Raw genomic sequence first — 13,771 nt, forward strand, 5'->3', positions numbered from 1 at the left:
GGTGCACGGGTTTTATATTATACTTTGATTTTCGTTTCATTATTTTAAAAATCAAAATTCCTGTTTGGCCGTTCTTTATTATTTTTGATCGTTAATATGATTTCAAAATTCCCTTTGATAACATGTTTTCTTTTATTCAATGATGCTAATCTTTGCACTATGCCCGCATCGCCACCGCCCGGTGGATAGGAGCTTCAGCTGCACCTTGGTGTTTTGCAGCAACATGCGGCACTCATGATAGGTGGCGCCACCGCAACACCTTGCCCAATATGCCACAAAGTCGTTTTCGGGGGCGAAGCCCTTGTTGAACATATGAAGAACACCCACAAGGACCCGAACGCGTCCGGCGTTGCGAGTAAGTTTCTGGCTGTTCGGTTTTATCTCTTCGTTTAAAGGAATGTCATCTATGTTTTTAGATAAGGTTCCTTGGTTAGGTGATGATGAAGGTCCTAATTTTAAGTCTAGCCTAAGTTATCTCCTTTGTCACTCGTCTATATTAAAAGAAAAAGCATTAATTAAATGCGTTAAAACATATTATTGTAACGTTAATACATTTTGCAAGACATGATGGACAGAAGAGATCTTTAGTTTTAGTTTACGTCCGTGGAAGTTTATAATAAGATTTGTGTCAGATAATTTATAAATAAATTAAAAATATTTTAAACAAATGAAAAGCTTCCAGTGGACGCAAAGCCATGAGGGGTGTTGGTTTTCAAAATCAACGGTATAACCAAAAACGTATCGTTTCCATAGTCTAAGTGGTAACTGTAGTGAAAGGCCCGCCATCCGAGGTACCGCCTGTTATTGTTTCTGCTTTATTGGAAGGGTAGACTGTTTTGCAAACATTTCTTGCATCAAACGATTCTTCGGATGGTGTGCGAGCTTTATTATCATAACATGTTTTGTTTATATATCTTATAGCTTTGTTTTCTTCATTACCAACAGGCACCGCTTCGATGCCATCAATTTAGTTTGTTTTATTTGGTTTTCCGTCATTTTAAACCGTTTATTTATTATTATAAGCAACGACGACTTTTCTTAAAAGCCCTCTTCGATTTACTTATCTAGGATTATTATTATTCGATGGATTTCCATTTATTCAGCAATTAAAAAGGGTCGTCGTTTGTCGACTGCGTCTAACATGGAACTAACCGGTTTGTTTTTTTTTCTTTCCCTCCTCTAACCCACTAACCTACCCATTCCTGGTGGTGATGGTAGGTCCGCCCGCCACATCACCGTACCCAGCGCAAGCTAAACCTGTTGATCCTTATATAGCGAAGCGGCGTACTGCGAACCATCCGTGTCCTGTGTGTGGGAAGCATTACGTTAACGAGGGTTCCTTGAGAAAGCACCTTGCCTGCCATCCAGAGACACAACTGACTAGTGGATTGCGGATGTGGCCCTGTTCCGTCTGTCAAGCCGTCTTCACGCACGAAAGCGGTAAGTTTTGTTTTATATTTTTGATACGAGATTGGGAATTGAAAGCACGACTCCATAAAAACAATAATTTCGGTTATTAAATTTATTGTTTGAATACATTTTTAATTGTTATATAATTTTATAAATTTTACAAATTAATTGTGTATTAAATCGGATATTGTTTATACTGAACCTTTTATTGCAAATATATTAAATTTTTTTTTTTTACTTAGCGTGCTAACTGTTTATTTTTTTCAGCCTAATTTTCATCTTATAAAAGTTTATGCTGTAACGACATACAATACATTTCAGGTCTTCTCTCCCACATGGAACATATGAGAATGGAACCTAAACATCAGTTCGCTGCTCAGTACGTCCTCTCAAGAGCAGCCGCAGAAAGACGAGAAAGAGATATTATCGCAGCCGTATCAGCATCAGCGGGAGGGTCAGGGCTACTAAATCTGGCCCCTCCTTCACCAGCGCATTCTGATTCATCATCGAACGGCCGTCTCTCATCATCAGCGGGATCCGAAGCAGGCGCTGCGGTAAATAAACTTTCTGATTTACTACGTTCTGCAAATAACGGTCACCAGGCATATGGAGATGAAAGAGTAGCCGCCATCGCAGCTGCTGCCGCTAACATGATGGCGCAACCGGGAGAAGGGGCAAATGCGGTACAAGTTGCTGCTGCTAATTTAGTTACAGCAATGCGTCAACAGCTAGCCAGAGAGCCGCCAGTTCAGCCACCTCCCGAAACACCTCCTGCTCCAACTGAAGCCGCACTTAGAATTCAACAGGCCGAAGCTCTTTTACGAAGTCAAGCCGAGGCGCTAAGATTAGCAGTTTCCCAAGCAGCAGCCGCCCATAACAATGAAAGTCCAAGCCCGCTGAGACACAACGGCGGATTCCCTCCAACGAATGACGCGAGCGGACAGTTGTCTCCTGAATTGGTGGAAGCGTTTAGAATTGCTCAGGAAGAGAGATTGCAACAAGCTTTGCGGTTGCACGATCCAAGGATGTTGGGTTTCAATTTACCATCACCAGTTCAGCAAGCTGCTCAGCAGGCAGTGGCCGCTCAGCAAGTGGCTCAGGCCCAAGCTCAGGCCGCTCAGGCAGCTCAAGCTGCGCAAGCCGCACAAGCTGCTCAAGCCGCCCAGCAAGTTGTACAACAACAGCAACAAATGCAACAGGCTGCGCAAGCCGCCCAAGCCGCCCAGCAAGTTGTGCAACAACAGCAACAAATGCAACAGGCTGCCCAGCAAGCCGCACAGCAAGCTGTCCAACTCCAACAGAACCCTCAACCATGAAAATTCAGCTATTACTAATCCGACGCGATTTCGGTTCAAAACTTCTTATCGCAAAAGTAAATTTATAGAAAAAAAAAAAAAAAAGTTTTTACTATTTTTCGGAAAACAAAACGAGAAATTTATTTTCGACGGAGCGTGAAATGAAATCGCCTCTGATTAGTAATTCTGTTCGTTTTATTACAACAGTGATGTTTTTCTCTTTAAGCGGAATTAACTTGTTTTCTATACCGAATGAAATTATATTATGATAAATGATAATACTAAAACTTAGATAGAACTAACTGTTGTATATAGGAGCGTTTAGCGGAAACAAATATTTGTGTAAATATAAAAATTACATTATAAAATAGTCGAATGAACAAAGAGGAACGGAAACTCGCCCGAACAAATACTTAGCTGTAGATAATAGTTTCAGTGCAATCTTCAATAAATATTTGTTTGGTTGTTTCTGTTTATTTGTGGTTTATTATATTTATTTTTTACTAGCTTTATCACAGAACGATGTATTTTTTAGCTTAGTACAAACTTTTGGATGTGCCAAACTGTTTTAAGCACGTTTTATCGTATTTAGCGAGTCTCTGCAATATTTAGTTGCATTAAGTTTCCAAATAATATTTTTATTCTATAGGAATCGTTTAACATATGTTTTTTACTTTCACGCAATAACACGTCTCATGCTAGTCAAGTTTTGAACGCACAAAATGTTCTATTTTCAAATTTATATCGAAATTTTTTACTTTTTTTTATATAATATCTGTTTTTTTTTTTCTTGGCTTATAATTTTATTTAAATGCCATATTAGTGATAATTATTGTAAATACGTAGACTCTTTAGACAATGTTGATGCATCTGTTTATTATTATTTTTTAAAGAAAATTAAAATAACAATTTATTTTATTATTATACGGTTATTATTTTTGACGAAAAAAAAAATCTAATTATTTACAAATTATTTTTATTTTGTATAGTTGTAAATAAATATATTGAATATTATGTTTTTTTCATAAGACTGCCGTTATTTTTCTTTTCTTTATGTAAATAAATACGTGATTGTTCATGAAATAATAATAAAAAATAGCGATTATTCACTGAATCGACGACATCGTCGACCGACGAACGCCTAATTGGACTTCGTCGAATACTAAAACCATTTTCGACGAACTTAGTCTTGGATGGACTAGAAACACGAGACATTCTTCAACACGGACTCAGACACAGCCCAAATAATATATTTATTTTCAGTTTACATTTAACAAGTTAATAAACAATAGCCCGAATCATTTTTAAATGATAAACGAAGCACTAAGCTTCTATCAATACAATGGTATACAGTTGCCCGAATAGTAGTTTAATAGCTCACGAATACATTGCAAGATCGTCCTACACCGAATGATCTAGAACGATCTTGCAATCACATAAGAATGTCAAGTGTTGCCGAATATTAATTCTTTTAATATTATCATCGTGTATTATAATTAAGTGTCGATTCGGGCGCACATGAGCGCCCCAGCGCACATGTGCGCAAGAAACGAGTAAATAATATAATCGTAACATAGGTCAAGTTATCGTAAGCTGATTTAACGTATATAATTATTTCATTCTTGAATTAATATTGAAATTTCGTCGAACAGTAACATTTACATAACATACTTCATAATATGTAATGTCACTGTTATGAGGTTTCAATGTAAATAATAAAAAAAAAAAAACACAATGCAATAGCCCGAACTCGTTTTACGTTTAAGTCGTGATTTTTACGTTATGAAAATAATATTTTGATAATTGTTTTCGATTAAGAGTTTTTTATTTATTAAATACAAAACTTTTCGGCAGATTTATCTTATAGTTTGGAGTGTATTGGACGGTATGACGCGAAGGGTTACCCGATGACGGTTATGTTTTCTAGGAAACGTGAAATCTCATATTTGGACTCAAAACTGAAATTTTTCGACTGATATTACACAAACCGAAACAAACAAAAAAAATATATGGAATTAAATGTTCCAACAATCGCAATAAAAACTTAAGTGAACGGATCGCTATTTATGTAAAAATTTTCACATAAATTTAATATATAAATAAATTTAATATAACAACAGAAAAAAGTTCCTATGAATATTGTATAAATGGTATTGTTTTAAATTTAGGACGTAGTAGATGGAAAAAAATTTATGGACGTTTGGTATTTTTAAAGTTATAAATAATCCATCGTGTTAAGGAACTAACTCGTGACTGCCGAGTTGTACAAAAATAAAAAAAAGCACGGATCAAGTATCCTAAATTTAGATATTTAGAGCAAAAGTTACGTTTCCAAGAAAGTGTTCAATTCAATCTACATTTATGTGAATACGTGACGAATATTTGTAAAAAAAAACCCGTATTTTCGAGATAATAAAATTTTAATATTAGATAAGGACTTTTTGAGTAAATTAAAAAGATTATTAGGAAAACTTGACGTGCTCACATAAATGTAGATCAAACGTATTTTCTGTGATCATCGAAAAGGAATAGTAATAAACTAACAGATCGTGTCTGCGAGTTGTCAGAAATTACTTTAAGTTTTTGAAGGTTACATTTTTTAATGTTAAAAGGAAAATAAGGAGATGAAAAAAATTTTTTCTACATTTATTTTACGATGAAAAATTCCATAGATAAGCTGTGTACATTTAATAATAAAAATAAAGCCTAATTAACAGTAAATGGCCGATCGGCCGCTTGAGGCGGACCTCCGGAGGATATCATTGGTCAGTTTCTATACAATCATATCTCTCTGGTCCGTCACTTAGTATCAATAGTACTGGTTTATGTTAATGACACACTTCAATACGAAAAATCATTAAGTTTTTCGTACCGATGCGCTGTTGGTGTAGGAACGATGGATATGACACAATCTCATATGTTGTAGTTTAATTGGCGTTTAATATTTAAAGTAATTGTTTTACAATTTTTGTTACTAGGAAAATAAGTTGATCAATTTTGAAATAATAACATCGTTATTTCATACTGGAAATAATAACAGCGAGAGATTTGTTTTGTCTTCACAAAAATTTTGTAAATTGTATAAAAAGAAATTACACAGAAGATTTAAATATGTTACATTTTGAAGAAAGAGTTTATTGACTTTTAAATATTATAAAAAAAAAGATATCTCTCGCTGTTGTCAAATCATACGGTATGATAAAAATTCAAATGCAACGATTCTGTTTTCAGACGAAAATAAAAACGATCGATAAACAAATCGTAGCAAAACAAAACGCTCACGGTCTAATACGAAAATAGTCGATAAAGTAATCCGTTAAAACGAAAATAAACTCAAACGATTCGACAATAATTTAAAATTTTATGGACTAATATCGTAATAGACCAAAAAAATTCGCGTTTTCAACTTGCGATTACATTACATTTTTTATTTAAAGTTAAATTACATTTCCAAACTTGCACGTTCTTGTACACTCATGCACGAATCGTGCAAGATGGGAAACGTGAGAAATTGTTAAGTTTTTAAATATAAATTGCTGTTGATTTGAATTAATCATCCTTATTGAATGTTAATGTTTATGATTTAACGCTTCATAGTTTTTGTTAATTAACGGCTTGTTTTAAATAATATTTAGTCAAATATACACAATTATTAATCGTAATTTAAGCTTAGACAGGATAGACAGGTTTTCAATTCATAACTCACATAGCAGTAATTTCATATATCTTATAAAGTAAGTTAGTAAATAATGTAATGTAATTCAGGGCTCTTTTATAAAACTCCGTTATATAAAGAGATGTATTTTTTATAAACGGGTCCAGAGATAACATGTATTAAGCAAACATTTATCCCACAGAATTGCTTACTCCGTGTCGTCTATGTAGTAACAACGAATAAAAAAAAAACAAATAAATACAAAAAAAAAAAACCTTGTACTTAAACGTACTTAAATATTATAGTTAATGAATCTCCGTATTGATGTTTAAAGGATAATTATCAACATGATAAGTGTCATATCCATTGAAATCTCTTTGAGTGAATTGTAGGTATTCCTTTCTTTGGAAAATATATTTCGAACGAATATTTTTTTTCTTTTATATCTGTGAAAAACTTATAGATAATTTCAAATTATGTGTTTTGTCAAAACGTATTTCCGAAATCGATTCAGATTTATTTGTTTTACATTTTCATTTTGAAATGTTCGATTTTGATTTTGTAATTGTAATAATTTTAATGAAAAAAAAAATAATTTTTTTTTGACAAAAAATGTCTGGTTAGTTTATTAATCAAAATTAACCCAACAGCGCATATTAAACAACATAGCCTTATAATGTCACGTGGGCATCGACGTTGTTCTTTAAGCACTGATTACAAGCAAATTTAAAAAAAAAAAACTCAACCCGTTTCATAATCTGTGCTTGCTTTTCATTAAAATAAAAATTCGAAGTATTTTTTTCCAATTGGTGTATTTCTAGTCTTATTTTTATACAATTTCTACTTTTTAACTGTCGTGCGAAAAATAAAAAAATGAAAATGCGAATTAGGAACACTTTTTGGACGATATTGTACCTTATGATAAACGCTATGAAGTTTAAAATTGTAAATTAATGAAGAAAATTCAAAATTATGTATCTATTTGGCGTAAACTGTAAAATTGTTTAGACATTAGAGATAAAATTAACGATTAGGTAGGAGTCAAAATTCGTGTTTGGCGTTTATTTAATGATTGGTAAATTAAAAAAAAAAAATGTAAATAATTTAGGCATGTGATACGGTCTCGACCTGACCTGTCGCACGGTGTACCTAAGTCATAAGACAAATACTGAAAAAAAAAAATAGCTTCATAAACACGACGTCATTTGATTCTTTTTTTGTATTTTTTGTATAGATGACGTATGTTAACTTTAATTTGTAGTTACGTTAAATTTTTCGATGCCATGTTTCGTTTAGTGTAAGCCGCGATGTGTTTATTGAATATTATATTTTTATAGAGGTTATATTTTTTTGTACTCTATTCGTAATTCATACGAAATGCTATGTATTTAATAGTTAAGTTTTAGTGTTGAATTATGTTATGCAATATTTTTAATTTACTATTTACTTGAACAAATTTAACACATTAATTTTATGTTAAAAATTATTTTTAACAACGGAAAATGCTTACTGTGTCATTAAAATGAGAATAGTAACTATTATTGCCGAAACGGTTAGCTATAATTATTTTAAAAAATAAAAAGGATGATTCATACACAGTGTTTTTCTTTTAAACCCGTTATTAAAGTGTTCACTCGTCGATCCGCTTTCTATTCGAGTAAATTTTGTTTTTCCTTTTGATGATTATTGATCCTAATCCTGATCCTGAAAATCCTACCTGATTGAACTAACACGACTGCTCTCCAAGAAGATCATTAGCCTACTGCGCAATATATCATTATTGAAGTGCATAAGTGTTTGAGTAAGCACGATAGATTCGATGATGACTTGTAAAACATTTATTTATTAATTTGAAAGCATACTTTTTATTGGCTCATAAATAATTAACTGAATTGGCAATACATTGAAAATTGTTGTGGATTTGAAAAGCGCCATCTGTTGGTGAATAGAAGAAGTATTCAAATTCAAATATTTTTCATTCAATATAAAAGCATCATGCTTTCTTATGATTAACTAAATTTAACAAATGTTTACCAAATAAAAAAAATAGTATGATTGAAATATACATATATCTATTTAAATATGTTACCGTTTTAAATTCAATAGTGCTTCAAACCATTTAAATATAATGTAGTTTTTCTTTTATTATCCATAACAAACAATTATTATATTACTCTACTTATAGAGTAGAGTATTATTTATAGTATATTATTTGAAATATAAAAAGCTTATAACGTAAAAAATATTTTATAAAATAATTTTATTAAAAGCGACATCTAGTAGGTATTGTCAGAATCATTTTCGATAACTAATCCTATGAAATATTAATTGTTTGAGAAAGATGGCAGCACTAGTATACTATTACTGTTAGCTTACAATAGATGGCGCTCAACGAAAAAATACTGGGGTTCCGGTAGAAATAAATTCTTAATTAATTCTCAAAACAAATGTAGGATGGCGCTGCGAACGCATATCCTTAGTAAAATAAAAATATTATTTATGGAATACTAGCCGTGTAACTGATGGGATGAATATCTCATCAAAACTGATTTCCACATTTCTAACATCAAAATTTCATTAATACTTTCATGTCAAATTTTACGCATAAGGGTCGAATTAAAAAAAACTCGCTAATCTTACTATCTCACCGATACATAGAAGCGTAAGCACCGAATTTCAAATTAATCCTAACTCTCAAATATGATGAACTTCTGTACATACTTTAATTAGTTTTAGAGGATGAATTTTCAAAAAAACTTTTAATCAACTATAAATAACTCACTAACATTAGTCTAAATACCGATAGCCATATTTCTTATATAAAATGTGAAAAAAAATGTATAGAAAGTCGAAGCCCGAATGAGACGAAAGCGACGAATCATTTTCCTACTGCGAGGAAATGACCAGTCAAGATTATTTCGACAATCATCTGTGTATATGAATGAATCACTTGAAAGGAGTTTGTTACCCTGACTCGTATCGTCGGATGAAACCTATCCGTGTGAGTAATCGAAATTTTTGAACAACAATGCAGATTGGCCAATGATCTACCTAATGGCAAGGTTTCACCAGCCCCGTTGACATTGCACTGTAAAGCGATCCCTTGTATTTCGATTTCAATGTTTATTTTTCATCTCAAAATTATTGAGATGCAAAACTGAGTAGGTGATAATTGTTAAAAAGAATTATTTTAGTATATTTGAGTAATACTCAATAATATGCGAAAAATATAATTATGAAAAAAGTTAAAAAAATATTTTAGTTCTATTTTTATACTTAGATTCTTAATATACATTGATAGGTCACTAGCAGTTTCATACAACTTTAACTTGTATCATAAAGTGTCTAGCATATGTTCCAATGGTTTACATACAGTACATTCTTATAAATGAAGTTTTTTACTAGTTCCTGCTCCTGCACACTTGATGGATAAAATACCCATGGGCACCTGCAACACTGGGGGGAATCTAGTCGATATGTTGCTGGCCTTTAAGGAATGTTTACGCTCTTTTCTCAAAGGTTCTCAAGTCGTATCAATTCGGAAAAACCGCCCTGATAGCTGGTTCCACAGAGGCAAGGCAAGAACTATATCAAAAATAACGATAAGACAAAAAAAAACGAATTCATTCAAGAGTTAGACTTTCATTCACCGGTTGTTCTCAGGTTAGTTTTCGCTTAGCCAAACAATAAATTAGTGTTATGCTTTAAGATTGAATATGTTTTGAGTACAAGCGAATCCTAGGAAGCGTTTAAATTTGCTGTTGCTTGCTTCACAAACATTGCAAGATTAATTTGTATGCAAAAATATATTAAGTATTATATCTTTGTTACATTGACAATAATCAAACGACGGCATTCGAAAAGTTACATTTTATATTTTTACATATTAAACTATTATATAATTTCACAATAAAATTCCTCTGATTGGTGGTTTACTATGACTAATATTTATGTATATTACATCCATAGTGAATAAAGAAGTATGGAGTTTGTAATGTTTAGCAAATTTTATGAAATTAAATATTGGAAAAAAGGTTTTAAATGAAATCGCGTTAACTGATGCTACATTAACGTTCATAGATGTCGAGTGTTTCCCGTTCAGAGCGAATGTTCCCAGCGAAGCGTAATAATTAATATAATATTAAAATAAATCGCCGTTGAAAAAACGCTGATACGGACATCGAACGGGCGACCGACGCGCTTCTGAGACGCGCGGGCTAACTGCCTATGGAGAAAGATTTTGTAATTACAATTAATCCAATATGATAATCATCAGATATTTTATTGCGTTGCAATTAATTATCTTTGTTGAAGTGGTAGGTGTACAAAAACATCGTAGATACAAAAATAAATAAATAATAAATGTCTTAGCATTTATATTTTAACGCATTTACCGCGATAGAATAGGATAATTTATTTGTTTTCATAGTTTAGCATATATTTTGAAATATTTTTAGTTATAGATTGGCGGTTAGGGAAATGTGCCATCTGATGATAAGTAGCCACCATATTGGTGTTATAAGAAATATAAACCATTGCTTACATCACAATGCGCCACTAACCTTGAGAGTTAAGATGTTATGGCCCTCGTGCCTGCAGTTACAATCTCGCACTCACCCTTCAAACCGGAACACAGCGGTACTAAGTATTGCTGTTTGACATTAGAATATCTGATGAGTGGTTGCTCCCTTGAGCTTTTACCATCAGCTACTTTTGGAAAAACTTTAATCTGTTACTTGTAATACATCCTTGAATAGTGTAATAGTATCGTAGATATTAAGCATTCTTATTTCAACAAAATATGTATACTTATAACAGACAATGGAAATTCAGATTATTATTTGTAAATTTTATATAGTTAACAAGTAAGTTTTTTTTTAAATTTAATTTACAACATCCACTGGCTCACTGTTGCCCGTGCTTTTTTTTACATTTTATTTTTATAAATTTTGGCGTTATTTTATATTTTTACTGAACATCAGTAGATCTTCGCTGGACTTCGAGCCTGTCGTCTTTTTGGAAGACGTGGCCCACACTGACATTTTTTTTTTTCAATTCTAAATAATATATAAATAATCCATAATAAATAATATATGACAATATATAATATATAAAAATACTGTGTATAGTAGTGTTTTTTTTTATTTTTTATCCTCATTACTGCAATCAAGCGGGCCGTGCTCGATCAGAGAGAGTACAGCCTCGGTGACTATCAGAGTCGCGTTTGTGTTTTTGTTTATGTCTTGAGGCTGTGCTCTAGGATGGTCTTTTCTGAAACACCCGCCGCTCGTCCGATGAATCTGCCGATAGCGTCGCTACCATCGTCCGTGTAATAAACACAGGTGTTAGTGTGTCTAGTGATTGCCACAACTGCGTGAGGAACACTTTCGTGTATACGGAGCCTCACATTCTTCGACTGGACTATGATAACGTCGCCGTAGGTCTGTCCCTGAGATTCGTGGATGGTCATGACGCTTGACCCTTCACCTTTTCCGTATCCCTGGTCCATCGGGAGTTTCTTTTCCTCCTGTGTAAGGGCCAAGGGTTTTGGTTTGATCGGATGGTATGTTGGCGTCAGTGAATCTCTCCATTTTGATGGAGTGGACGATGGGGCTTGCAGAGTAGATGTTACGGTAGACCTCGCTAATGGCGTATGAGACATCCAGGGGGTTTCGGTGCGTACAGGATAACTCACGGGTGATGTTTGTTGTCAGGCTTGGTCGGCAGTACCTCATTTCGAATAGATTTTCTCTGTCGATATAAGACAACTGGTTAATATCTCCGATGAGGACCACCTCGCTAGCTCCGGACAGCTGTGCCACCGTTACTATGGCTCCGAAGTGGTTCACGAGGGCTTCGTCGACCGTAAGACGGTTACATTTTATGCTCTCGTTGAACCCGTTTACTAGCACGGATGCCATAGTTCGTACCCTTGATTTAGCTTTTTCACCAAATCGGTGTGTAAGTTGTTCTTTCAGGTCTTTGGCGATGTGATGGCCAATGTGAGTCGTCTTTCCGCATCCTGGTACCCCGTTTATCCACGATATCTGTGGCAGTTCCCAACCCACGAGAGGTGCGTCGACCCCCGGACCTTCTGAGATGGACTTTGCCATCGCGAGTATCCTGTCGTCTAGCATTACTCTCGTGCATCTGGCCACTACTACCACTGGGTCTTCTGTTGGTGTAAAGAACCTAGGGAATGCGTCTTTTTGCCCCTCATCTTCAACCAGGCCCACGAATCCTTCTGCAGCGCTGTAAGCAGCCTTGTACCGCCCCGACATTTTCCCTTTGATTACTTTGGATGTGTCGTTGTTATATATGGCCTCGGCTTCTTCAAGCTCCACCTCCAGCAGCTTTTCGTTACCGCGTCGGTAGGTCTGCAACAACAAGTCAGGTTAGACAACGTTCCAATTGCTTCATATTTCTATACCGGAACTTTTTTAACTATTAATTTTGTATCTCCGACGACTTGTCGTATACATCCATGTCGATTGTCGGAAGATGACAAATTTTCTTAATAATATAATAGTAAAGTAAAGTAACAGTCCGTGCATATTCCACAGCTGGGCTAAGGCCTCCTCTCACTTTGACTAGAAGGTTTGGATCCTATGCCACTACACTGCTCCAATGCGGTTTGTTAGATACACAAGTAACATAATTTTATTGAAAATAAGACACATGAAAGTTTCCTCACGATATTTTCCTTCACCGCTGAAATACGAGCTAAATATAAATTAAGTATATGGAATTCCAGTGGTGCGGGCCAAGGTTTGGAATCACAATCATTGGTTAATATGCACTCATTTTAACCACTCTAACGCGTCTCGGCGTATATGAATAAATAGCTTGACTTAGCTAAAAACTATTAAAAATGTAATCAAAATTTGTAATTTCAATTTCGAATCTCTTTTTTACATAATAGTATTATAATATTTATAAATTGATAGGATATTTTTATATTTAGCCTAAGCTACTAACAAATAATAATATATTGTTTTAACAGACTGTAATTAGTTATGTGTACGAAATAAATAAAAAAAATAAAATTGTTTACAACAATCCATCTCCACACAAGCTTAGCATCAGCGGTGATCGCGTGCAACGCTTATCACTAAGAATACGTTAACTGAGTTTTTTCTTAACTTTTTCACATCAACGATGTGTAATTTTCATTCCAAGTAACTTTTTCACGACTCAGGGGCGCTACACGTTGTCTTTTTTTTTTTTTTTTAATTTTTTTCGTTTTATTTTGTTTTTGTTTTTGTAGACTGTGTTCAAATGTATTGTACGAAACGGATTTTTTGTGTTCATGTTTTTGTCAATGTTTACACTTTTTCCGTTACACGCGCATTGATTTGAGATTTATATAACTGTTCTATTTGTGGATTGTGTTCCATCGTGAATCGTGTGT

At 33.8% G+C, this 13,771-nt stretch overlaps 1 protein-coding gene across 8 annotated transcripts in view; it reads left to right on the forward strand.

The window, feature by feature from the left end:
• Positions 1-7,954, forward strand: part of LOC113393856 (zinc finger protein 408) — a 121,406-nt gene extending 113,452 nt beyond the window's left edge. For 6 of the 8 annotated variants that reach the window (XM_064219101.1, XM_026630949.2, XM_064219103.1 and 3 more), the window contains exons 8-10: positions 190-355; positions 1,219-1,440; positions 1,732-7,954. In XM_064219101.1, coding sequence (XP_064075171.1) covers positions 190-355; positions 1,219-1,440; positions 1,732-2,726 — 1,383 coding nt within the window. In that variant the 3' untranslated portion in view covers positions 2,727-7,954. The remainder of the gene's footprint in view (positions 1-189; positions 356-1,218; positions 1,441-1,731) is intronic. The other 2 variants (XM_026630952.2, XM_064219104.1) reach the window with 2 other exon arrangements.
• The last annotated feature ends 5,817 nt before the right edge of the window (positions 7,955-13,771 follow it).

Source organism: Vanessa tameamea, chromosome 26 (genome assembly GCF_037043105.1).
Source record: "Vanessa tameamea isolate UH-Manoa-2023 chromosome 26, ilVanTame1 primary haplotype, whole genome shotgun sequence".
Taxonomy (NCBI): Eukaryota; Metazoa; Arthropoda; class Insecta; order Lepidoptera; family Nymphalidae; genus Vanessa; species Vanessa tameamea.